This window comes from Chaetodon auriga, chromosome 12 (assembly GCF_051107435.1).
Source record: "Chaetodon auriga isolate fChaAug3 chromosome 12, fChaAug3.hap1, whole genome shotgun sequence".
In the NCBI taxonomy this organism is placed as follows: Eukaryota; Metazoa; Chordata; class Actinopteri; order Chaetodontiformes; family Chaetodontidae; genus Chaetodon; species Chaetodon auriga.
Genome location: NC_135085.1, coordinates 19,650,909 through 19,678,396, shown reverse-complemented (window position 1 = coordinate 19,678,396; position 27,488 = coordinate 19,650,909). Strand labels below are relative to the sequence as shown.

At 45.5% G+C, this 27,488-nt stretch overlaps 1 protein-coding gene across 13 annotated transcripts in view; it reads left to right on the top strand.

Annotated features, from left to right (window-relative positions):
- The window catches only part of ptprfb (protein tyrosine phosphatase receptor type Fb), a 163,311-nt gene that overhangs the window by 112,538 nt on the left and 23,285 nt on the right, over positions 1–27,488 (top strand). For 5 of the 13 annotated variants that reach the window (XM_076744635.1, XM_076744633.1, XM_076744634.1 and 2 more), the window contains 10 exons: positions 3,327–3,353; positions 6,419–6,536; positions 6,944–7,516; positions 8,314–8,414; positions 9,146–9,393; positions 10,944–11,022; positions 12,211–12,435; positions 19,627–19,781; positions 23,845–23,957; positions 26,805–26,837. In XM_076744635.1, coding sequence (XP_076600750.1) covers positions 3,327–3,353; positions 6,419–6,536; positions 6,944–7,516; positions 8,314–8,414; positions 9,146–9,393; positions 10,944–11,022; positions 12,211–12,435; positions 19,627–19,781; positions 23,845–23,957; positions 26,805–26,837 — 1,672 coding nt within the window. The remainder of the gene's footprint in view (positions 1–3,326; positions 3,354–6,418; positions 6,537–6,943; positions 7,517–8,313; positions 8,415–9,145; positions 9,394–10,943; positions 11,023–12,210; positions 12,436–19,626; positions 19,782–23,844; positions 23,958–26,804; positions 26,838–27,488) is intronic. The other 8 variants (XM_076744638.1, XM_076744636.1, XM_076744644.1 and 5 more) reach the window with 3 other exon arrangements.

Here is a 27,488-nt window from a genome sequence, read left to right as displayed (position 1 = left end):
GTAGTGTTTCTCTCAAGAATTTGCCTAATGCGTTGTGAAATCAGTTCCATACCCACCCTTTCACCTGCATTAGATGCACAGTAAGCCTGCCAGAAGGAAAAAGCAAAACCCAGATTTTCCAGGGCTCTTGCAACATAGCACAACCTCACCTTAGATTTAAATCACAAACCTACGCCGACTGATTGGATTGCAGATTCTGTCAAAATCACTATCACCTCTCCCCTTGTCTTTGTCTGTCTGTTTCTGGCTCCTTCTCTCCTCTTCACCCTCTCTCAGGGTTAGCTGAAACGCTGGGAGGAGAGCTCGGAAAGCCTGCCTGTGCGTGGGCGGGTTAAGCGCCTCTTTTTCTTTTCAAGCAGGAGCCCACACAGCGCCCTCATTTCCCTGCTAAATTTAAACCAGAGGCCATGTTAACTGTGATGTTATCGACCCCTTTCCAACCGTATTTCTATCGGGAAAGTGGCCTGAACCTGAGTGGGCAAGTCCGCAGCACAGAGCCTGCTTCATCACGGTGCACTCACAGCAACCTCTAGGCTCACGTTTTCATATGCCCGTCGGTAAACGTTGGCCGAAAATGCTGTGATTGAGTTTGAAGCCATTAGCCGCTGTCTGCGCCTGTGTACATTTTCTGCACAAGCTTGCCTTCCTGCACAAGTTTGCCTTTATTCAGCACTACTTTTCCAGGTTCATTTTCTTTGACCACTCATGCGTTTTTGTGGTGTGTGCGCATTTGTGTGTGGGAGCGAGCGAGGCAATGCTTCACTGCCTCTACGGCCTTCACTGCCTCAGATTGGAGTTGAATGTGAATCGGGAAAAAAAGAGAAAAGAAGCACCTCAGCCCGTTTCACTCCATCAATCATGACAGCTCCTTCTCTTCCACATCACTCGTTCCCCCCTCGTTCCCATTTTTATAGCCACACATCTCAGCCCATGTCATCACATTTGCATTCACCCGCCTGCAAATTATACTGCTCCGTTTCCACAAACGACGCTTATCAGCAATGATGTGTTTTCAGCTTGCATTGGCATTCGAAATATAAATGGGGGATAATTTATAATTCTCCCATGGATTTAAGCAGAAAGCAAAAGCAGTTGCGATAGAAAGGGATTAAGCCCAAGATGAGATAGGAACTCTTGCGAACCTTAATGTGTTCGCTGCTCTGTTGACATACTGAGTGGAGTCGACGGTAAACAAATTAAGCAATTAGGCACGTCACAAACTGTTATTCATGGAGTTAAGTAACAGCTGTTCTTAAATGGTACTATTTAGTGCCCCGCTATGTCAGGGGAGCGTGAGGCAGCAGTTCTTAATGCGCCATGTGTGCCGACCAGTCGCTACTGGGACCATGCAGGGGCCGTGCTCATGCTTCAGTTAGCTGGTTGGTGATAAAGACTCATCCACAGGGAGGAGGGCAGAGAAGTTGGGTCTTTTGTCTTTTCGTATGCCAACAGTCAATGGGGGATGATGAACACCGTCTCTCCTGTGCACAATGAATCAGTAGAGTGTGAGACTGGCTCTCTTTGTTTGTTTGTGAAAGTCTGGCGTTGCGAGAAGGGAAAACTGGGCAAGCAGGAAGGCAGGGACCACTGATGAATTCTGTCTTTAAGGCATGTGTCAGCTGTATACACCTCATGTTGTTTTTCTTAAAGGACTAGTTCACCTGGATTACAACAACACATACTCCCATCGTATCTTGATGCTATCCAAAACATATAGGGTTTTGAGACCGATAACTCCCTCAAAGGCTGAACAGCTTCTTGAAAATTTGTAATTTTTCTTACCAAAGAGATTAAGATTTAAAAAGTGGCCTCCATAACATTAAAGTTTAGGCATTAGTTCTACAAGATTGACTCTAGCAAACCGCTGCAGTTGCTTGTTGTCGCTCATTGTTTCGGGCCTCTCAGGGTCCTTTTTAAACCTCTCAGCTGCAGAAAAGTCAACCTAGCTAATACAGCATGGAAAATTCACTAGTTTAGCATTTGGGAAGATATGACTTTGTTGTTATTAACAACATTACTCAGTAATTTTCCAAAATAATAGCTTTCAAAGGTAGCTTTCTGTTTGATGAGAACAGCTGCATAATTGGACACTTTTGGTGGTAATGACAAACAGCTGCTAAGTCTCATCTTACCATGTTTTGATACTGGACCGACGACCTTTAATCTCGTCCCCTCTGGACTTTTGCTGTTGAGCTAATGTTCACAGACTGCAATGATTCATTGCTGTTAAATTTTTCAGTGTTGTGAGAAAAAAACAATGGCGTTCATCATCTTCATTATATTGTTTATAGAGCAGAAATCTGGCTAAATAAAATCCAAACTATCTGCATGGATTGATACCATTAGGAACAAGGGAGAAAATATAATGTTGTTTGTAATGTGGGTGGACTGAACCTTTAACTACAACTCTGTGTTGTTCCTTCATCTCCTCCAGTCCCCTCATGGCTTAGTATCATTGTCTGCCGTCTCCTCCATCTCCCCCAGAGTTCCCCTCGATGTTCAAATGTAATCGCTTGCCACCGCCACCCTCAGCCACCTTTGTCCTCTGCTCCTCTTCCTTCTGTGTTCCCCGTTTTGTCCCGCATCAGCGTCAGCAGTGTCATCCCTCCTGCCCCTTGTCAGCCAGGTCACCCATCAGTGAACTCCTCTGCAGCGACTGAACTGTGGAGCGAGTTGCTGGTAAACACCAGCCGTTGCGTTCTGCATCGATGGGGTTTGATGTCACAGGGCTAGCATAGCAACACTGGTAATAGGATTTCACGCTCGGCACCGACGGAGCCCCGCGGCACGAAATGGGCTTTCACTTCCCCCGGGAATCACTTGGCCAAGCACAGCGAGCAAGAAGAACATTTTGAAAACATATTGAAATATAATGAATAAAAGGCCCTCCCTCCATCTCTGAAAGGGAAGAGGAAATGCTTCAGAGATTCTGCATATTTTATGCTGTATATCCACAGTGAGATAGTTATCGTAGTGAATAGAGGTGTTCTGTGATTAAGGAAGAGAGAGGTTCTTTATTGGATTCATCGGCGAATGAGAAACAAGGCAGTGCATCACAAACAATAATAAATTTCACAACCATTGCTCAACTTGGCTACACAATTTGTTTTGTGCCACTCAACTTGTCTTCATTTCATTTTTTTTCTTTTTTTACTGCTTCTCTTCCATCACACCCTGTGTTTTTTGTCTACCGCATGACTCTGTTGACACCTACATTCATCTGTCTTTCAGCGAAAAAAAGACAAGCGCTTTTTTTCCTTGCCCGTTGTGTTGTCTCTGACTCATTTCTCTCCCCACCCTGTGTCCTGTGTCTTCTCTCCCATCAGTGGAATATTGAGGAGTCCACCGAGCATGTGAGTAACCCTCATGTGTGCTGCTGGGTTGTCTTGCAGGGCAGGCTCTTCTCCCCTCTGCAATTTGTGGGTGCTGTGTGCGCTTGTGGAATATGAGTTGTTTGTGTGTGTGTGTGTGTGTGTGTGTGTGCGTGTGTGTGTGTGTGTGTGTGTTTATTTCTGCCTGTGCCTGTAATCCACTCGGTGTGAATCCTCATGAAAGATCATAACCCCATCATAACCACAGCAAGAGATGTGTGCCCTAATGATTCCTGGTTTTTTATGTTTATGTGTGTGTGTGTGCGTGTGTGTTTGTGTGCGCGTGATGTTCTCTAAGAGCTACTGCAACCACAAAGCATGAGGATTATTTCCACTGATGATTGCCTGCAAGTCTAATATTTCAACATTTTACCATAAGACAAACTGGTAGTAACAGCTGGGCATTCGCTCAGATCTGAGGCACTTACTGCAGCGATCATGCAGCGCGTTCCTACGTCACTGAGCGTGTGGTGCAGTCAAAGACTGTGTGTCACTGTCCCAGTGTGATGCTGACATTAATCAGGCTCACCTAACCTGCTGTCTCACCTACTGTTCCAGATGACATGTCTATCTGAGGGGAGGAGCTGTGTGTTTTATCAGCTCCACACATCTCCAAGATTGCCACCAGCCTTTCATGTTCTTTTCATTTGCCAGGATGGCAGCTCACCGTTCTGTGGCTGTCACACAGCCCTTTGTTATGGCTTATTACCTCGTAGACGTCGTATTGCACTGGCATATATGCAGAGCCACTTACTGTTCCTAGTCAGAAATTTAATAGAAACCTGCCAGAATAACAGACATTGTTTCCAGCACTCAAACGAAAGCAAAAAGTTGTTTAAAAAAATGTTTTTAACTTTTAAGAATCTGCATCAAAGAATTAATCTGAGCAGTTCTCGGTACTTGTTTCCTCTTTGGCAGAAAACGTTAAACAGGTTAACACAAAGGTCGACGCATGCTGAGTGTTTTCGTATATCGACGCTGGATGTTTTTCTTTATAAACTAGCCAGCGGATGTGCATAGATCACTTGTATTTGATAACAGACAGTTAAGTAGAAATCTATTTGCACATCACACATGGCCAGATTCCTTCAGCTACACCCACATGGCATGAGTCAGGCGTGCCTCCTCTCCCTCTCCCCTTAATGTGTTGATTAACACCTGACAGACAGAGAGCTAGACACTGTCAGATGAAGACATCTGTTCACACGTCTTTTTTATTTCTTTAGCAGCCATGTTTAGATGATGGCGGTCTCTAGGCCAGGTAACTAACATAGTGTGACTAGCCACAGACAGATGTCAACAACTGAAACATTAGCGTGTCGTGCCGACCAATAGCGTGCTCAGAAAGTAGAATTTTTAAAGATAATTATGACATTTTTAGTGCAAATCAAGATAAATCGACCTGATCAAAAGCGTTTATACTTGTTTGAACAACGCTGCCCGTTTTGCCCCTGCAGTTTTCTCCCCTCGTGAGGATAGTGGTGTAGAGAGGTTTGTAGAGAAGAATCCATTTCTATAACTAGTCGACTTGATAATCTCTGTAATGCCCTTTGGTGCTGCTCTAAGCATTTGCTCAGAAGGAAACTTTGAAGCCTCGCTTTTTCTATTTTCTGCTGAGTTTCAAAAGTGTTACCAGACCCGATTTGACCTTGCCAGAATAGGGTAAAAAAAAAAAAAAAAAGATCTGTGCGGCTGCCACTGCTGAGACTATTAAAGCTATTTTGTATGATTAAAGTAATGAGACTTCCTCCATAAAGTTAAAATGGTTTTATGATACAGTAATTTAGCATTTTCTCCCCCGTCCCTCTTAAAGGCTACTATAGAGCACCAAATGTCCCTTAAAAAGAGGGGCAGTAAAAAGCATTGTCAAACAGAGCTGGCTTATATAGACTGTTAAATGTTCTTCTATGGTTAAGAAATTAAGACTTCATTAGTTAGAGAAACAGCATTAGGGCAAAGCCGTATAATATTCCAGGAGTATGAGAAGTTTGTGAGGAGTTCCGGCAGGAAGGCTTGTAGGCATCGGTGTATTCGTCCTCTCGGTGGCCCCAGTCAGAAACAGACAACTCCAGCATGTGTACTCAAGCCGCGGGCATTAATTTGTTCTCTTTATCGAGTGTGTGCTCAGCATCGTTGTGTGTCTGCACATGTGCACATTTCTGAGGTGTCTGTATGTGCATACATGCTTTAGTGTGTGTTTATATACACTCTATATACATTGGTGAGTATGTGCACTCATGTACAGTATGCGTGTGTGTGTGTGCCTGTTTACAAATGGACTTTGTTCAAGCTCAGAGTGTTTAATTCCAGCGTGTGTGGGTGGGTTTTTATTCAGACTGATGCAGTCTGGTGAAGTGAGTGCCAGCACTGCAGCAGGTTACCAATAACAGTGTGTTACCTCAGTGGTTTGCTGTTTTTCTGCTGTCTGTTTGTTCCTGTTGAGTTACTGATGTGTTCAACCACCGAAGTGTGTCTGTGTTTTTGCGTAGAGATTGTGAAACATTCAACCCAAATTCCATGAGAATCCACAATTGATAGCAATAATGTGACAGCATGATTAAAACATGTGGCCGATGCTTCTCTATCTTGAAGATTGATGAAATGTCCATTTGTGGGCTTGTACAGACTGCAGCGTAGTGATGGTCCAAAGCTCCTGAGGGTATCGCCTCATGCTCATCCATGCAGCAGACATGAACACTGACACACTGGTGATGTTCTGGTTCATTTGGTTGGTTTATTGGTTAATGGGTTCAGCGTGTGCCTTACGACTGGGCGCAGGAGTTTTTCTTGAGTCAAGAAAAGTTCCCGGTCCTGTCCGTGTGCCTTCAAACCTTCTCTCTGTTAAATGCTTCAAAAATTTGGTTTTATTTTATTGGTAAATTGATCAAGAAACCACCTGCGGAGAGAGAAGGGTGTTTCTTTTTATGATGGTTTCTCTTGGTGCTGTGTGTTGTGTGAGGGGGGGCTGTGTTTTGCCGTTGAGGCGGTCTCGCTCAGGCTCTCTGATTTCTTTTAACCTCTGACCTCGTGATTTTTCTATTTTGCAGGAGGCCATCATTGGTGGGCTGCAGTCTGAAACCACCTACTCTGTCACCGTGGCAGCGTACACCACTAAAGGAGACGGAGCCCGTAGCAAAGCTAAAGTCATCACCACGACTGGAGCAGGTCAGAGTCGGTTTCATCAGGGTTATCATGTAAAACATAGGATACGGCACGTTTTATCTGTTTCCAGCGAATACTGTGATATTATCTTCAAGGATTAAACTCCACTATGTACCAGGTACTATGATTAGACTGCCTGCGTGACTGGACTGCCATGTTCGTTTTAGTGGGATGCTGCTGTTGAAGTGCACTGAGTAAAGCATGTAACCTTCATATGCTGCATTTAAGCTGCCTGTTTGTTATGTAGTGCAGTTTTCAAGTACGAGTCTGTGTAAGCTCTTCACCTGAAAGCAAATAAGCATATTTCACCAAATGTTTAAATATCACTTAAAATTTGAGGGTCGTTTAAAATATTTCGATGAGTTGCGGCACGACTTCTTCTTTTATTCCTACTTCAATCTTTATTTCAGTGCCAGGCAAACCCACTATGATGATCAGCACCACCATGGGCAACACAGCTCTGATTCAGTGGCAGCCTCCTAAGGAAATGGTGGGTGAGCTGATGGGCTACCAGCTGCAGTACAAGCGCACAGATGAGGAAACCTACACCTCACGCGAGCTGAGAAAGACAGACGACCATTACACCGTCACTGGGTTGCACAAAGGCGCCACCTACGTCTTCCGCCTCAGCGCCCGCAATCGTGCCGGCATCGGCGATGCCTACATGAAGGAGATCAGTACCCCTGAAGACGTGCCCTCTGGCTTCCCGTTCAACCTGCAAGTCACAGGACTGACCCAGTCCAGCACCCAGCTGACCTGGGAGCCCCCGCTGCTGGCTGAAAGGAACGGCAAGATCATACACTACATGGTGGTGTACAGGGACATCAACAGCCAACAGAACAGCACCAACCGTACGGCCGACACGCACATGACGATCCAGGGCCTCAATCCTGACACCACCTACGACATCCGGGTGCAGGCGTTCACCAGTAAGGGCGGGGGACCCCTCAGCCCCAGCATTCAGAGCAGGACCATGTCGAATGGTAGGATTACTGGTCGAGCACGTGGCTGACATTTATACATAAACATACCGAAGATGTTTGATTTGATAACATGAAATCCGGGTTTAAGCCACGCACACATAATCATTGCACACTCACTTCTACACATTTACACACGCCACCTTGCCCTCAACATTCGTGAGCGAACGCCAGTCACCTGCCTATGTTTTGAACATTATGATTGGCTGTCCTTGTGGCTTCATCAGTGCCATGTCTCTGTCATAGCACTCAGTACAGTACAGCACTGTGTTTATTGATTTATGGAGCTCTAATCTCATTACACGCTACAGTCACATTACCATGCCGCCTCATTCCCCCTCCTATTATACACAGATCTAAAGCGCACACAGCATGTATCTCCTCATGCGTTTTATAATCTTATAAATGTTAGATTTCTTATTTATAACCAGTTGCGAGTCATGCCTATTTTAAGACGCATGTTGTCAGCTGCACTGCCATATACATTTCATAGTTATCACAGAGATCTCCGCCTATTGCGTATGTCTTGTTTGCAAACGGGGTGTAATGAATGGAACAGGCTTAAGAAGATGAAGGCTATTTTTATGTGCTCTGTAAGCAAGCGTGAATGAGATTGTTGATGTTCTTGGAACTCCCCTGTGGCGTGTGAAGTTTGGTCTTAAGGTATCACCGTGGAATATGTTCACATTGTTTACAGGGGGGTTACTGGTTGTACGGCAGTGTGAAATTGAATTATGCACATTTCACGGTGAACAAGATGTCGTACTTGAGATGTTAATCGAAGGATTTTCCCGCCCTAGATTTTCCCACTTTAAACTTTGGCGTCAAAGCTGTCATGAAAACATCTGTCCTCCTCACCTGGGATTTGCCACCAAACTACAAACCCCAAGTGCCTTTCAAGGTGAGTGCCAGGATTTCAGCAGTCCTGAAAAAAAAAAATCCCTATCCCTTCACTCAATGACAGATACAAAACAGTTCACCTTGAACACAATTTGCATAGACATGGACTTTAACTTAATGACCACTTTTAATGCTTTTACAAGCTGTATTTTGTAATGTGAGTTCTTATTATACTACTACTATAATTTTCAACCATCAAATGAAACACATTACAATACAAGAATGATAAAAGGACTTTTTTTAATTTGAAAGCTGATTCTAGCGTGATCTGTAACATGTACTCTACATATATTTGTAACGTAATTATATTGCATCGCTCCACTATTAGCTGTTAACACTTTCACCAGGGTGTGATGCAGTGACTTTCCCTATTTGCACAGAAAAATTGGAAATGCCAGATTCATGCTCATTTATGAGGTGTAATAATCTGTCAAAATGATATTATATCAATTCGCACTCCATGGTAATGGAGCAAAGACAATTTGAAGTGTAAAAAAAAAAACTATTGGATATGCACCAATGGGCAATTTTGACACTGAAGGCCATGTGATGAGGTGTCAGATGAGATGGACGCCTCTCTTAGGACCATGCTGCTTTTGTCCATGTGTGCGTGTGTGTGTGTGTGTGTTGGAGGGAGTGAGAGGAGAGGGCGTTGCGTTTTTCTGGAGGATATTATTTTGTGTGTGTTAACTTATAACCATAACTCACAAGTTTGCCCTTTTGTGCTCACAGATCTTGTACAACCAGCAAAGCGTGGAGGTGCAGGGAAACCTGAAGAGGAGGCTGATCACGCAGCTGCAGCCAGACACAGACTACTCTTTTGTGCTGACAAGCAGGGGCAACATCGCCGGGGGTCTGCAGCAGCAGGTGTCGATCCGCACTGCCCCTGACCTGATCAAGACCAAGCCCAGTACGCATCAGGCTCAGGGTGGCAAGATGACAATCAACCTGCCGAAGGTTCAGACCACCACACGTGTCAGGTCAGTTCTGAGACACATGGGACTACATGCGCAGGCTAGCTCTGAATCCACGCATGCTACTACTCTGCATGCTAATAAGCAACTAGCTAACAGTGAATACGTAAGCCTTGAGATAGTGTTACCATTAAATCACTGACAGCTAGTGAAAAGTACATTTACAATTTCATTTACAGGGAAAGTTCAAACACAAAGAAAACATCACATTGAATTCAGACTGTGAGTAAATGAAGACGAGACATCAACAAAGGAATTTGTGCTTGATCGTTCGGGGCCTTGTTTGTGGCCCTGGGCCCCTAAACAGCCACTTAGTGTCAAGAAACCTCATTCTGGAGCTAATTCACCTGCAGCTCTGTAAACTGAACAACCTTTCAAGCAGCAAAAGCAGCACAAGTGGCACACTTGTATCTGATCAATACTAAACCTATTTTGAAACTTAAAACTGCAACTTTTCGCCTCAGCCAACTTTACACCAGCGACTGATGATAATCGAGACTTTTAACATCAGGTTGAGCTGTATTGTCTTTTGACTCAAATTGTTCACAGCAGAATTGTGCCTGACTCTGGCAAGTAATGCCTTTCCTTCAGATACACACACACACACACACACGCACAGACACTTCTGAGTAGGGGGAGTACACAGGGTTGATTGGTAAAAAGATTACAGGGCTGTCAGGGCTGGCCAAGCTCCAGCACAGATTGACAGGCAAAGTGCGCACGTGATTGGGGATGGGAGAGTAGAGGGGTGTGTGTGTGTGTGTGTGTGTGTGTATGTATGTGTATCTATCTATGTGTGCGTGTGTTGGGGACGGGGGTTGGGGGGAGTCTTGTTATACATGTCTTCTCCCAGACTTGACTGACTGTTGAATCACAACAGGCCAAGGCCTAGAGAGAAGGGGGAAGAAGCAGCTGCTTTCACTGTCAGAAGCAGCTGATTTTACAAGCGGTTGAATGCCACAGTGGGGAAAAACTTTGAGCTGACAGAAGAAAGACTGGGGGAGAACATGGGGGAGAGACAAAAGAGAGAGCTTTCACACGAGTAGACGCAGACACAGATGTTTGTACGTCGTGTGCAGACGATCACATCCCTCATTCTCCCACATTCATTACCTCACTCCTTGGTTTGACCCTACACTCCTAGATGTCTTTCTGATGTCTTTCTTTTCCTTCTATTTTTGGTCTTCATAATGATAGCAGTAGAAGAACACACGCGAGTGGTCACATAGCCGGTCCTATTAACCTAAGGATTCCTATGGGGATCTCTATTAGCTGAAGGCTCCTCTCGCTGGGATAGTGTTTGTTCCAGTCTACATGGCAGATGTTCTTAGTGATTAGCCATTAATTGGAGAATGCAGTGCCAATCTGCTGGTATTCGACCTTGGTTGGACCCACTTGTGTACCGCTCAAGTTTTGAATTCAGCCCAGCAAGCCTCACAGTGAAAGTGTCTTTGTAAATGTTTTGCCTGTCATTAATGCGCTCGGCCCGCTTTGATCTCAGCATGTATATGCGTCAGTCTGTCTGTCTTAACACAGGCTTTATTCTTACTTGGCAGGTGGTATTACATCGTGGTGGTGCCGGTGTCCCAGTCAACACGGCGGTGGAAGAATCCGGACGAGATGGACCTGGAGGAGGTGGGTGCCAGCCGATGGCTGATTGGCTAATGTGCAAGGTCAGGGGTCAACAATAGCATCCCCTGTTCCAACTGGGTAGGAAATCACTGGTTGTAGCTAATTAGCTCTACCCTCCTGGGCACAGTGAGGGGGGACGGCAGGGCAGAGAGATTTAGACAATGACTCACTCGGGCAGGTGGGGAATGTCCTGATTGGACGCCAGGTCTGCAGACAGTCCCCATCTGCTGAATCCAACAGTTAAAGTGCACAGAGCATAATCTTATAAGATCTTTGATGTAAATGTTAAGCAAGAAAACTTTATTTGTATAGAAGTTTTCAAAAGAGTAGTTTGAAATCGCTGCTCTACCTCCATGTTTTTGTTTATAGTCTTCTAGTCAGGGTTTGGCAACTTGGTATTCAAATGAGAATAAAGATTTATGACTACTTTATTATTCTATTGAATAAAGGTCTTCTTTGTTCACAGGAGACTTTAAGCTAAATGACATGCCTAAATATTAATAGCATCATTTTTAAGTAAAATGCGAGGCTCGTTGGTTTGGATCGCTATTGTTCAAGCTCCCTGAAGAAATAACAGAAGAGACCAAGAGAGGGAGAGAGATGGGACTCCCTGAGTCATTAAACACTGAGCAGGCCATTGTCTCCTCCCTCCGACATAATGATTTAATAAAGCTACATCTGGAGCAGCACATGAGACATCACTGACAGAAAACAAAATGCTGCTGAAAACACAATGCCGCAGTGCTGTGTGCTCCTGCTCATTTATTAACCAGGCTGGCAGTCATGCTGAGATTGTGTGCTGGAGCAAGCACTAATTGCTCACTTCGTAGCCTGGCTGCATTGTTTGCAAAGTTATGTCTCCGAGCAAAGGGCATTTTAGCTGTGTGGAATCGTTATCTCTTATTTGGAGTTATAGTAAGAACCAGACCTGGTTATCGAGCGCGAAGAGAAAGGCTTTTTTTTGTTGTTGTTTTCCTTTTAGATTTTAGGATTTGATGGAAGTTAGAGCACTCAGGTGCTCTATTGCACATAAATTAGGAGACTTTTGCCTCTATGTTACAGTATGATGCAGTAAATTTAGTCCCATTATGAGCGAGAAATTCTTTTCTCGCTCCTCCTCAGAGTTCAGGCTCCTACTCACTTTAGCTCTTTGTCGCCAAACTTGACCTTAGCTCTCTATGTTTTCCACAGCTGCTCAAGTCGAGTGAAGGCCCTGTCCTGAGGCGCAGGCGTCACCTGGATTCCTCCAAGCCTTACATCGCTGCCAAGTTGGCCTCTCTGCCCACCACCTTCGTCCTGGGTGATGAGAAGAGGCACAACGGCTTCTACAACAAGCCCCTCGCCAGTTCGCAGGAGTACATCTGCTTTGTCCTGGCTGTGCTCCGATACGAAGGGGCAGACACCACTGCTAATTATGTAAGAGACACACAAACACAAGCACACATTAAGTTAACCCTGCACTTACCGATTGAGGAGTGAATGCATTTTATTTATTTTGAAGTTTAAAGTAGGAAAGATTGCATATTTGTGTGTGTCACCTTTTCCTTTTTCAGGCAAACTGTTTAAGTTTATCACCCGGCCTCTAACCACGCACCCCGTGAAGCGTTTGGAAAAATGGCAGTAGCAAGCCAAATTGTTGTTGTTTTAACTGCCACTTACCCTTTACCACAGCCGCCTCTAAAATTCATTGCAGCTCGTCCTGATAACTCCCTTATCAGTGGACAATGACATCAGAGATCCAGCTTTGCCGTTCGGCAGCCAGCAGGGCCTTGTGCAGATCTCTTTACAATGCTTATACAAGACTCTTGGCTTTCTAAGTGGAGGCCCCATGCACTCGTCAAACAGCACTAACGCCGAGGCTCAGCTCTCCATGGGATGGTCTGGAGTAAACTTCACTGCAGGAAGAATGAGAGTCTGCGATTGCTCTGGGCTCCTCCACTACCCGGGACATGCATATTCAGTAGCTGGGCCCTGGGCGACCACAGAGGGAGAGAGAGCGAGTCCTCCATGTCCGAAACCAAATCCCAGACTTTTCACCTATTTCTTTTTCTTCTCTCTCTCTCTCTCTCCTCGCAGCTCTTTTTCTCTCGCTCACTTTCTACTTCTCTGTGTCTCTCTTCCTCTCCCCATCTTTCTCAACCGTGAAGAGAGCAGAGGAGATTGATTAGTGCGGCTGGAGTTAAGAGGCAGACGAGGGCCTGGTCGCAGGGCCTAGGGTGTCTGTAAAGCAGGCCTGATTCCCTTGAAATGCTGCTTTAAATGTCCCTAAAGCCCCCCCACCCCTCCACCCCACCAGTAATCCTCCACTCCTTCGCTCTGACAAGGGGAGGGAGGTGCGAGGGAGGCTATAGTGGGCAGCCATACACTTGACTTCAAAGGAGATGCTTAAACCCCATCGCTGCACAGCCCTCTCAGAGCACCTGCCAGATGCACCAAGTTGGATCAGTGGTGCTCAAGATTTGTCTTTTTCTGTGTACTCCCCCTCCTTAAACTGTGTAGCACCCTCCCACCTTTAAACTTAATCGCTTGGATTAATCAGGCTTCACTCACAGGGTGAGTCAATCAGCGTGTTTACCGTCACTGCAGTAACCCGGTTATTGACGGCATTCTGCCGTCACCCAATTTCTTAAACTTCATGCAAATGAGACATCTGATTTCTTGGCGTCATTGCTGGAGAAATCTTTTTTTGACCATGTATAAATGGTTTTATAACCGGGTTGTTACATGTGCACGACAGAGACTTTTGACAGAGAAGGTGTCGCTGTGACAGGGATTAATGGAAAGATCGTTACTCATTGCGGTGCATCCATGTACCCAAAAATAATTACATCCAAAGTCAGACGAACACTGAAAGTGAAAAAAGGAGCCTAAATAAGTTGACATCCAGAGCCGAGCTGTAGACTTTCTGTAACAGATCAGACACAGGCGCACATCCAAAGGAAAAACTGTCAGTTTCTTACTACAGAGCCTGTCCTCTCACTGAACCGTCAGTCCAAAGTCCCGAACAAAAAGCTCCCTTCAGGCTGCAGAATGATACTGTGTCACAAATTCACTCAAAATATGCCATCCGCGGTTCAAAATACAGTAGGGGATAGGAAAGAAATCCTATAACTGACCTGCTGCTGTAGTAAACACGGGATTTACAGTAACAAGATTACTGCAGTGCATGTCAACACCTAGATTTCCTTATTTCTTCCAGTAACCTTGTTTCTTGTGTGCATACATGCTGAATTCTGAGGTGGTGACTACAGGTAGGCTGCCATTGATCGCCGCACAAATCCCCTAACCGCACTCTTTGGGAAGCTCAGATACCACAGCAGTGTTTGTTTTTGTCACACCCTGTGCGGCACTTGCAAACATTTATTACTAAACACAAGCGGGTGCAGAAGGTAAAGCGCGCAGCGAGATTGAGCAGTTGGCAGAAGCTGCCTCGAGCAGGATCTTCACCAGACCCAGGAGAATAAGACAACAAGTACTAGAGTAAATGACTTGTGTCTTTACTGCACTTCCTCGCCACCACCTAAACTCCCCCAGCGTAGATCAAACAGGACCGCCAGGGCTTAATAAGCCCTCGTATATCAATGGCCACAAGCAGCCAGCAGTGGTTGGAGGGAAGAAGAGAAGGAAGGAAGGCAAAGGGGGATGAGAGAGAGAAAGAAGAAGAGAGTGTGCCTTCATGTCTCCCCAGCACCCAAGGCAGATAAACAAGCCGGGGGAAGTGTGAAATGGGATGATAGATGCTGGGTGTGTATAAACAGTATCATTTAATGCGAGAAGAGAGTGAGGGAGGGAGGTAGCATGAAATATTGTGTGATGTGAGACAGAGAGGAGGGTTGGTGTTGGAGAGAGGAAGAGAGGAAAGCTACATTTTTGCATTGTGTCCCGTCCAGCCTGTGAAGCTCTCATGCAACCAAGTGAACTGGTGGAAGAGGAGGAGATTGTCCTAATGTGTGCTTTTCTTTTGATGAGGGAGAGGTGAACTTGAGAGAAACCAAAAACGCAGAGTGTCCAAATGTGTTTACCAGTTTTCTGTTTGTGCTATCCAGACATTTTATATTCTACTCACTCACGACTAGAACCAGCTTTGTCGCTTTAATTCTGTTGGTGCTCTGGGCTCAAAACACCCTTAACATGGAAGGCTGGCTTCTTTCTAAATTCAAAAGGCTTCGACAAACAATATCAAGAGAGAATTATGAGCACAATGTTCTTTTTTTCTGGCAGAGTAGAAGCACATTCAAGCCCAACTCTGCGCCAAGGGTGGTAGGAATACAGGCAGCGTCGTCCTTCTCTGCTCAGCTGTGTTATGTCACTTCCGCTCCTCGTGGCGTCTTGATGCCTCCAGATATCTGGATGCTCGGTATCGAGACAGCTAGGGAGGGAAAAGTGCGGTTCTGCTGCTGCATTGGAAAGGAGGCATGAGAGGGGAAAATGGAGTGGAGGAGAATAGTATGAAGGGGGAACTACTGTACGAAGGAGAAGGGTCATCATACAGGCTAAGCTAGACCCTGCAGCTACATTTCTGTTCCTCGTAGATAAAGGCATACTCACACACACTGTCATCTCGCCCTCTCACTTTTTGCACCTCTGTTTTTTTTTTTTGTTTTTACATCTCTTTCTCTAGCCTGTCTTCTCCCTCCCTCTCGCTGTCTTTGCCTCTGTCATGCAACGACGAGGAGAGTGTGGGCTCCTCAGCCTCCCCGGGGAGGCAGAGAAGAGCGGCAGATACATAATGGGCGTCTTTGCATGTTTGTTTGCTTGTCTGGCACACACCCCTGCGGCTTATTTAAGCCACTTTTGGAGAGACGCGGAAGCTAGCGGGGTCAACGGCAAGTTGAAACAAAATGTGCCTGAGCTGCTCGCAGAGGATTCTGCGCTCAGGGGACGGCGGAGCAGAGGCTGACTGGGGAAGTTGTGTAGCCCACAGGCCAGATAGCAAACTGGATATACTGCTACTACCATAACACCTCTGCTTCAGTCTCTCTCTCTCTGTCTCCTCACTCTCTGCCATCTCTCATCACCCACTCTCCCTCTCTGTTGTTCTCTTACTCTGTCTCAGACAAACACTTACAGTCATACAGACACACACACACACACACATGCACACACACACTCTCGGCGGCTGCGACCTCGACAAACACACATACTTGTGGAGGCTCAGAGGTGCTTGAGAAAAGGCTCAGAAAAACTGACGTATGCTCACACAAGCTCTTACACACATTTGTTTACAGTCTTTACACACAACCACACACTTTCTCTTTGGCTCACTGACAGATGCACACACGCGTCGACACAAACAAACACATCCATTCACTCATAATGCTTACAGTTGAATGCACACCATCTACAGTACGGTAATAATACTCATCTGCAGTCATACTCTCTCCTCTGTCTCCTCCAGTAGGGATGGGGTTTCCTCCAATTTTAGCAAATCTGAATCCTTTATTGGATCTTTCTAAAATGTGACTCCCTCATGATATCAGTTTAGGTTTGGCACTCAATATTTAAAGCAGCTTGGATTATGAATGACTAAAAACCAAGAGTTCAGCTGAGATCTGTAATAAGTTTTGAGCGGCAGCTTAATTACCGTTCACGGCTTGTATCTGACACCTTTGAACAACAGGTATAGCCTCTCACTTTGGTACACATTGTTTTTCACAAGCACCAAACGCTGGAGTTCCTGATCTGTTGATGAGATCAGTTTAATAATGGCACATAAAAGTAAATGTTGACATACAGTCCACTTCTGATTGTAGGATTGTGTTGGAGTGCAGACACCAGCTTAAACAGACAAAAGCCAAAACACTTCCCATAATGTAATTAAGGTTAATTAGCTACAGTGGAGACATTTCAATCAACCACAGTGTCAGTCAGCAGAGAATACACAGGCAAAGCCTACCTGAATGTGATATACACTGCTTCAGAGTGGTGGGAGAGACATATGTCTGCACGGCCGTATGAAGTGTGTAATCATGAATAAAATTTAAATATTTTCATTTGATATGAAATTATGTAAAATTAGATGAAAATCAGTGAATCAGTGGCAGGACAGCCTCCATGTGCAGATCTAACACACTGGGTAAGAGGGTCTGACGGGGGCTACTCTCACGTTTGGGCACAGCTGTTCTCTCTGTGAAAGAAAGAAAAAACCCGACAACAGTAGGAAAAAGCCTGAAAGTCTTACAAATTGCAGGCAATTTCTGTGATAATCTGCATTTTACATTTGATTCAGTTTTATTTAACAATATTGCTCGATTCCTTCATCACAGAAATCACAGGGCCCCTATAAATATATGTATATACATATATTTACTTTTATGTCTCTCACTGTCTCTGACTCGCTCTCTTGTAGGCTCACACATTCCTTCGCTGCACCATCGCTCCATTGTGATCCCACTATACGAGCAGAGGCATTAGGAGCTGCGTGACTGAGCTTTTATCAGATATTAGGGCCGTTCAAATGGATGATCCCTGTACTTTGGCGTGACCAACAGACAAAAAGCCCTCTCTTTTTGTCCGGCCCGCTCCTCTCCTCTCGCTCTTCCTCCCTTATCCTCCTCTGAAAGCACAGCTGCAGTCATTTGTTACACCACGAAAAAAAAAGTTTTTTTCCCAGGATTCCCTGCAGGGCCACATCCTGCAGCCTTTTTTTTTTTTTTTCTTTTTGGGCCCTCCTGAAGGAACAGGAAGCCTGGCGGTGTCGTCACGTCAGCAGTGTCCCACCGCTGTGTCGCTTCTCTTTGTTCTTAGATAATCGGTTCCTCCCAAAGGCGCGCAGAACGAGAGAGAGACGCTCTCATGTGCCTGGTGTGTGTAGCTTTTTGTGTGCCAAAGACAAATGAAAAACATCGCTGCTGTAAACCAACGCTGTAATACCAAAATGTGAATCTTCGTGCCTTCCAACTTGACTCATCGTGTGTCTTCGTCTGTGCCTCAGAAGCGCGCTGGTTTGCACGTACACGATTGAGACATGCTGTAACACTCACGCACCCGTGCTGTAAATTTTTCCAGCAGTTGCCCAAGAGTACGGGAGATAACAGAACTATTTGACAGAGCGCAGGACTCTTTGAGCTCATCTCGGCTTATCTTTCCAATTAATATCTGCCTGTGTGCCGAAGAGCAGGCTGCTGTGCGGCTAATGATCCGGATTACCGCTGCCTGCCGCCCCGCCGCTCCCGCTGCATGCTGGGAGCCCAATTCCCTTCGAGGGCTGCGATCTGTCACCCATGCCCCTCTGCACACACCCCCCTCCCCTACCCAACCTGCATCTCCCTTTTGTCGTGCAATAGGAGGCACGCTGCACTCTCATGACAGATGCCTGGCACCTCCCTCTTTCTCTTTGTCTTTCTCATCTGTCACCTCGCTCTCCTGCAGTTGGACTCCGTCTTCTTTCAGACACTTTTTAAACGCCACACTGCGTCGCCTCGTGCACCCGCTCCTCAGACACACACCTCCCCCCAGTCATTTGAAGACGGAGGAGCAGAGAGATGTCTCATTTACAACCAAGGTGGAAACGCACCCTCACCGTCACCTCCTCCTCCTCCTCCTCCTCCTCCTCTACCGTCACGGTGTGAACACTAATGAAGAAGAGATGAGTCCTCTCCTGTGCCCCCATTTATCTCAGTGGCTAGGGACATGCACACTCATCCCTGCCTCTCCGTCTCTGCCTCTCTCACTCTCCTGTCTCACACTTGCTCTGTCATGATCTGTTCCATGATGCAATGCTGTAATAGAAACATCATAATAACTTCATTCATTGAGATGGTTATTGTTTTAAGGAAGTGTCTTATCAGTTCAGTCAATAGCTTTATGGCTTGTTCTGCTGCGTCCTTGAACTGTGGCCTATTATTAGCATGAAATAATTTGGCTCTCAGGGTGCCAGAAAGAAGAAATCTGCAGTCAGATAATCTGATTCCTCTTTGTTATCCAGGTAGATGTAGCTGATGCTATATATATTTTAGTGTTTCATTATTTCCAGCTTTCTTATATTAGCTACAGACCGTATAACGGTATAATAAAAGTCTGATTGATGATTTCCTCTTATTTTTCTCTTTATTTAAAGAGGCTACCTTTTACCTTGTCTGCTATTGTTCCCCATTGTTTGCCATTTCTCAAATTTATGACCTCTTTGGTAATCTTAGCATCTTTGGAGGGTTGAGTTTTCTTTTTTGCACCTGCAGTTCTACCCAGAGCCAGTATACTTTGAGTTAAGAAAAATATTCAAATCTAGATTTAGACCAACCTTGTCCATGTTGTTCCAGAGTCCATGCGGTAATATCCTTCATACAATCATGTGTTCACAAAGTGGTGAACCTCGCTCAGCCTTGCTTGTGAATGACTGGAGCGTTCCACAACTTTCCCAGTCTTTTCTTGCTCCTGTCCCAACTTGTTTGAAATGTGTTGCTGCATCAAATTCAGATGATATTTACAAAAATCAATGAAGCTGATGAGGGAAAACATGAAATATATTGTCTTTGTACTGGATGTTGAATTAGCCTGAACAGCGTGCTAACATGAACCTGTTTTCCTTGTTAAAACCTTGCATACATCTTGTAGCTCTGAGGTGACTTTGCTCTCATGCACCTTCACTTGCCCTCTTTTCCCTTACAGATGACATTTTCAGCCAGTCCCTACTCAGACCCGATCCAGGTCACCGCAAGTATGGCTCAGGGGATGGAGCAGCCCGAAATGTTGTGGGTTATGGGCCCAGTGTTGGCCGTGGTCCTCATCATCATCATCGTCATCGCCATCCTGCTCTTCAAGAAGTAAGATGCTGTGCTCAGTCATTCTGTGTTTGTGTGAGGTTGAACTGCAGTGACACTTGGGATTGTAGGTTTCTTTTGGTTGCATCAGGAATGGTAATGAAACATGCTCCCTTCTGCCACTTGCACCCAGCTGCTCACAGACCCAACTGTAACATCCAATTTCCTTACCATAATATACAGTGTAACAGGAAAGGAACCAAAGGCGGATCGATTTGTCTTTCAGAAAAGCCTCATTTCCCCCCAAAAGATTTTGGCCCAGTTGGCCGTTTTTAACAGCACTATGTGAAGTGTCAGTTGAAATGGCAGCTGACATTGCCTCCCTAATGAAAAGCACAGCTTGGCTGTCAAAAACCCTTAGTTGGGAGTGAGAAATGTGTTCTGGCCAAGACCACTGGTCTTTTCAAATACAAGACAGAAGGCTGCAACAGAGGGCTTAACTAAAAGCTCAGTCAATATCTCCTAAAAGCTCTTAAGGTGGCCCCGTGCAGCATGCCCGGGATGCTCACAGGCCAACGAGGTGTATATAAATGGATAATGACACAACCGGTGCTCCAGTCATTAGTTGATCAACAACTGTCTGGATAATTGATTAATCATTTGAGGTGATTTACTTAACTCTGAAGAGTTGCTGCTGTTATATTTTGTATTTCTTTGTGTTTCAGTACTTTGAGTTTGTCACCTTGGGCTCTGGAAACAGTGATGGTTTTTTTAGAGATTATTTTTTAGGCGGTTTTGTTTTTATTGGATGGTTTGATGATTGGGGGCATACAACATGCTTCAGTAATACCAGATGTTTAGCCAGCTCTCTCAACTAAAACTGAAGATTATTAAAAAAGACAGGGCTGCCTTTAACACTTATTTTTGTTTTTAATTAACCTGCCAATTATTTTCTCAAATAACGGTTTGTTATATAAAACATGAGTAAACAGTGAAAAATGCCCATCACCATATTCTGCAGCCCAATGAGATTTCATCATATAACAGTGATGAAAGGCCAAATCAAGCAGCAAACTTACATTTAAGAACATGGAACTATCACATCTTTGGCATTTCTCCTTTGAAAATGATCAAAATAATTAATCGAATAGAAAAATGATTTATTTTCTGTCCATCAGCTAATTCAGCTCGATGAAGTCATCATTAGTAGCAGCCCGAGCTACAGCTGGCTTGTCTTTAGTCTTGTATTCAGCAATGATTTGCGTGTTAACAGAGACAATAATGATAACAATAATGTGGTTTGGACACTATAAAAACACCGTCTAAATGGAAATCAATTACCGTATGAAACATTATCTACCACACTTGGCTTCTTCCTGATTAAGTCCCTCCTCCCTATCTTCTCCTGATGGCTCCATTACAAATTCTCCATTTCACATCGCACCTATTCTCCAACCTGCCATCCACAGCCTCGCAGACTGCTGTGTGGCTGCTGTCTCCAGGCAGCAGACTCAGAAAGGGACCGGTTAATAATAGGCCTTGAGACAGCTCACTGCTGAGTAGCCCATCCTCTGTCTGGAAGCCCTTTCTCCATGCAGACACAGATCGACAGGAGGGACTGTGGGGAGGTGGCTGTGTGCCCTTTTCACTGTGGACTGGCAGTAAATGTGCAAAGGAATAATCACACTCCAAGCTGGGGCTGTTATTGCTACCTGCATATTCGCCAAGACCAACACCAGCAGCGAACAATGATGAGGTTATTCTCAGAAGTCTCCAGCGAGTGTTCAGATAACTCTCTATGCTGTGCTTTCAACATGTGGCGTACATTTGTGGAAGAACTGGATTTAGCTTTCTGGAAACAGAGTTAGAACAAAATTATCAGTCCACATGGAAACCAATTACCTATTAACTCCCCCCCCCCCTCTTCTTTTTGCCCTCTGTGAATGCAGCAAACAGGAAAGGTGGGTACTCGCTGTTCCATCAGTCACGACTTCATCTCCCACGACCCAAGCCCCTTCCATTTGTATTGTGTAATTGGTGGTATTCATCAGCTCTTTGGGGGTTGCAGGGTCAGCTTCTTCTCAGCTCTGCAGCATTACACAAAATGATCCCCTCGTACGGAAATAAAAGCGGGAAACGTCCGTAAATTGCTGTGTCTAATCTGATTTGTTCAGTTTTACGTGACTTACAAGACATGAGAAGCAGCAGACTCTGCACCCCTTGATAAGTGGGGTCAAAGGAACCCCAGGTCACTTCAGTGTCCCAGTGCATGTTCCACATCCAGTGCCAGAGCTCCTCCTCAGATCGTCCTGTCTGCCATGGTTTGTCTCCGTGCTGTGTTTCATTATCCAGCCGGTGTCAGCGTGCCCCTCCAGGATTGGCCCCATCTGAATATGCCAAGGCATCACCTGCTGCTGAATGGGCCATTGTGAAGTAAATGCCAGACAGGGAAACTGCTGAAAAAGAAATGTTCCCATCTTTTAAGCTGACATTTTCCACTGAGACCCATTCCTCCACTTTTCCCCCCCTTTCCTGCTTCCTCGTGGCAGGAGTCTCAACAAAGGACCCTGTTCTACCCTCATTAAGCGCACCCTGTACTGCACACACACACACACACACACACACACACACACACACTGTGTCTGTGTCTGTGTATGTGTGTGTGTGAGTGTGTCTAAGTGTGTGTGTACTTACATTCTCACACGTCTTAACCTTCACTTTGAGCCTGAGATGAATAACGCCATTGAGATTGCTGCCATGTTTACTTTAGCCCGGCACTAAAGCGTCATGTAGATTGGTATCTGATTGGGTCAGAGGGAGAGATGAGGGGTGTGGAGAACAGATCACAGATGCCAACTCTTTCACCTCCTCCCCCAGCCCTGCCCAGCACCAGCAGCAGCAGCAGCAGTGATCTCTGGGAAAACCGGATACGGTCTGGCTCAGCTCTCGGCTGGAGAGGAAAAGATGCTTGTCATAGATTAGCCGTCACGCTGCTAGCATTAGCTTAAGCCCCTGCAGCATAAGATAACAGGTGGCGGTGAGGCCCGAGCTCCAGCGGCTGAGGTGGACCGGGTTAAGGGTGTGCGTGCACCACCAGCACTATGTATTCTCACCACGCCAGGCGTCAACAGAAGGCCCTGCTCCTGCCTAAAACCCACGCTCGCCACTTGCAAATGGAGTGCAATGAGATGTGAAATTTCCACAGGGCGCCCTGATGCTTCCTTCCACCCATTTCCATTTGCAGTCAGAAGGCTTGTGAGTCTGCAGCTGTATCTGCGTGAGTGTGTGTAGCTGTGGAAGTGAGAGAAGTGGGAAAGCGTACAGCTGTGCGCCTGCATGTGTGTGTATGTCAACAGATGCTGGCTGTCTGAACATTAGAATACAGGCAAGCTGCGTTTTCTGTTCCTCTCTCGGCCTGATGGACAGAGCTACGGTCGACTGAGCTGAGCCAGTCTGAGCTGTGCTGTTCTCTTCTGTTCTGTACTGTGCTAGCCTCGGCTAGGCGGGGCCTGGCAACGCAGGTGCTGCCGAACTGGTCTAATTACCCAGTGTTGTGCCACCCAGCTGATGAGCTAATTACAGCATCCGCCTGTTTTCCTCTCAATCTGGAAAGCCAGTAAACACAATGTGTTGTTAGCACACGCACACAGCAGCGAAAATCACACATTTAAATCTTTGCTACACACAAACACACACACACACACGCACTCATGTACACATACCCACACAGCAGCTGTCACCTATCCAGCGGCAAACAAACCCAACCTAGCCCACTCCAGGAAAATGATGCCGTTTCTTCAAACACATTAAACTCCAGTTGGCAAACTAATGGGGGTAATGCCTTGCTACCTACTTCTTGAAGTGTTGGTCCTCAGAACTAGTTTTGAGAACGATTAACTGTGCCATTAGCCTCATCAAGGGTGCAACACAGCAAAAATGTGTGCACTTCCTTCAGTCCCTTTGTCTAACCAGATAGAGGAAACACTGATGTCATTCTTAATTATCCTGTCATGTCCTCCTGCAGTCAGCTTGAGGAATTGATGGCTGCGTTAGAGCTCTTGTAAAGCGTGCAGGTGGTCTCGGCATGATGTGGTTAATGCCTTACTGTCTGTTTCTGCCACCTCAGGAAACGGGCATCACCTCTACCCAAAGATGAGCACTCAGGCGGGGTGAAGGACTCCCTGCTGGCGAACTCCTCTGATCCTGTGGAGATGAGAAGACTCAACTACCAGACCCCAGGTAATAAACCACAGCCTAACCTGTAGCTACATCGTACAGTTTGCTCTGCTCTCGCTCAGCCCCTGAAAAATGAACTTGTGCTGAATTAATGTTATATGGGATGGGTCCCATGTTGAGGACTTAATGGCTGTATGATTACCGAGTTGGTCGTGTGAGGATTGAAATACTCCCTAATGACAATACAACACCATATCCATTAGATTTGGGTTTAGTAACACTGAACAACAGACCTTGGGTGATTTAAGACATCCATATTTGTTTTCCAGTCGACAGACAAGTCATTCTGCTCGCTTTTACAGACCTGCTTAGTGGTAAAATGAGGAAAGTTTGTTGCATTGAGCCAAGTTTGTTCAGTATTCTGTGAACGCCTGTTTTGTACTAAGTGTGTGTCTTTTAATCAGGGCTGGAAAAGAGTGCAGTCAACATTTCTTTCAGAAAAATTTGAGTAAAAAGTTTTGAGGAGCTTTGTTCCAAAATGAAAATCCTGCCTGAAATTCATCAGATGATCCTGTCGTCAACGCTGAAAGAAAATATCTGAAGGTGTCTCATACCTTTTATAGTGTTTCTTAATATCTTGTATTTGTACTTTTCCTCAAATACTGGATATTGCATTTTGGAATGATTTTCTTTCTCAGCTAAACTAAACAGCTTTTGAAGAAGCAGTCTCCCTCAGCAGTGAGCGCCTGCCTGCCTGCTCTTTGAGGGATCTCTTGTTTATTAGTGCTTTGTAGCAGGTGTCCTGCTTAGAGGTTATTTATCCTCAGGCTGTGAATCTGACCAGTTCTCAAAAATATAGAAAAATTGGTCAATAAGAGAGAGTGAAAATATCGTGTTTGCCATCATATCCAGCTCTGGACGATATCAGTGGAGTGAAGTCGAGTGAATTCACATTCCATCCACGCGCGGTGGTGATGAGGGGTGGGTTCGGGGGGGGCGGGGGGGGTGGTTGTGTCAGGGTGCCCGCCTCAGCATCAGCCTTCTTCCTTTTTCCTCCTGATCTGGTCCCTCCTCCCCCCGTCCTCACTCCTCCTCCCTCCATGAGCTCCTTTCATTCCCCCTAGCTGGTAATGAGTCCTGCTGCCTCTGATGTGAAGGTGAGCCAGGCGGAGGGAACAATGGAGCTGAGAGAAAATGTCAACCCCGGTGCACGCGCGCTCGTGCGTGTTTCTGTGTGTTTTCTGCGTGTGTGTATGTGTGCATCCCTTCTCACGGGTTATTAAAGATCTCATTTGCCGTACACACACACAGACACACACACACACACCAAGCCCCTTTGAACCCCTGCAGAGGAATTAAGCAGTGCTGCCGCTCCAAAAGAGCCCTGTTCTCCCATCCTCCCACTCCACCTCTTTCCTCTTTTGTCTTCCATTTCCCGCTGTAGGGTAATCTCTCTCTCTCTCTCTCTCTCTCTCTCTCTCTCTCTCTCTCACTCTCTGTCCCCCACCTTCTCTCTGTACGTCAACATTTATCTTCTTCTTCTCTCCCTTGCCACCTTGCTGTTTGAGTGAGTGGTGATTATCAGAAATCACCAAGGCTGCGTCTAGCTCCTGAAAACGCGTGTGAGATTCCGAGGCTGAGCTGAGTGAATATTGAACAGCACATTCCTCCGACCTCTGTCCTCTTTCTCTCTTTCATTCGCTCACAGCAGGTGAACATTCCTGCTCTGATTGTGATTGTTGTTAAGTGGTCCGGCCGATTGCAGCTCATGCCTCCAGCTTCTTGGTTTGTTCAACAGACCTCGGCTGCACCTTTTAGCACCGAAGCAGCAGGCGTGTGGTTCTATGAGTAACTGACCTGGTTTATCCTTGGCAGACCTGGCCCGGATAGTATTTGCAAATACTTTAAAGATCCCCTCCAGATGTGTTTTAAGCTATATATAAAAGACAATAATCTGTTTCTGATATGGTTTTTCCACATTATACAAATATGTGTCATTTCAAAAGTTGGACTGCTTCACAGTCTCGAACTTAACTGAGAAGTCAGTTTTCAGTGTATGTGCACTCCAGGCTTCAAGTTTCTACAGCACGCTTGCGTGAGTTGAATGTTGGACCGGGATTGACTTGCAAACTATTTGTGATGTCACAAATCATGTTCGTAGGCCCACTTTTCAGTGAGTACAGACAAACTTTCCACTCTCAGCAGATGAATGTGATAACAGCCGTCTACTGTCAAACTCTGCACATATATCATTCTGCACAGTGAAGCTCAAACATTTAACTGGAGGAACTAGAAGAAAGAACATATTTTTGACCGGAGGGGGGCTTTAACTGACATCACTAGTGTTTGACACTTCACATAAAGTATGTGGTGCCATTCACAGAGTAGTGCAATTTACAGTAAGTGCTCATAGAGGAGTATATTAAAGGGAGAAAAAAGGCTTTCATACCGGGGTTGTGGTTTTGAGCATCATTACTGTGAGTGATACATAAGATTGTTCTCACCAAGTTAACTGCTGATATATGGGAACATTGTTAAGTCCAATGGAGCAAAGACCACCAGCGGTCAAAAATTACGACCAAAACTTTGCCAATCATACCCAAGTTGTAAGAAAATAAAAATCTCCTTTAACGCTTAAAAGATAAAACATGCAGTGTCCTTTATTCAGTGAAGGAGTTTACACTGAGCAACCACGGGCGAGTATTTTAAAGTCAAGCTCTGTATGCACTTCGTTTAACAGCCTAAACTACACTACTTGTATTGTCCTGAGAGAGCAAACACCGCTCGCTGCGCACTCCAACTTGCTTAAAGGGTTATTTGCAGATACTGTTTGGCCAAGGTCTGATCCTGAGCCATCTCCATTGATTGAGTGTTCTTCTTCCTCCCTCCTTCACTCTCCTCTCTCCACAGGTCCCAGCTCTCATCGCTGCCCCAACACTCCAAGTTAGTCTGCTCTCTCACCTATTGTGTATTTCCCACACATGCAGCCTCTCTCTCTCACTCCTGATCCCATTCCCCCTGTTGAAATCCTGACAGACATCACAAGCCCACAAGCTTGTAGCCTCTGGCGCTCCAAGGATGCAACAATGTCCTTTCTTAGCTGTGAACTTCCCGCAACACCTTTTTGATGTGGAAGCAGAGGGACTAGATGGTTTCATGGATAGTTGAGCAGTGCGGACAGTTACACTCGCTGGGCATTAGCCTTGTTATCTATGGCTTCACTCTTCATTGAGCCAACAACACGGCTGTAAAAGACCTGGCTGAACACGCAAAAACACATACACACCGAGGTCCCTCTGTGTGATAGTATTAAATTAGTGTAATTGGTCAGGTCTCATCTTGTGCAGTGGCCATAGTTACCAGTCATTAGCATTACAGCAATAATGAGCTTACAGCAGCCACTCATCTGAAAGCATGACCCACGACCTTACAGATGTGCTCGGCCAAAGGCACTAATGTTAGTATGTTTACCTCTAAAGTGCTTTTCTGATCTGTGTGTGACTTCAAGGCGATGTGTAAGGTTAATGATGCTCCGTGTATAACTTTAGAGCTTCTTCATGCGTCGCATACAGTTAACTTTTAACACATAAGGCA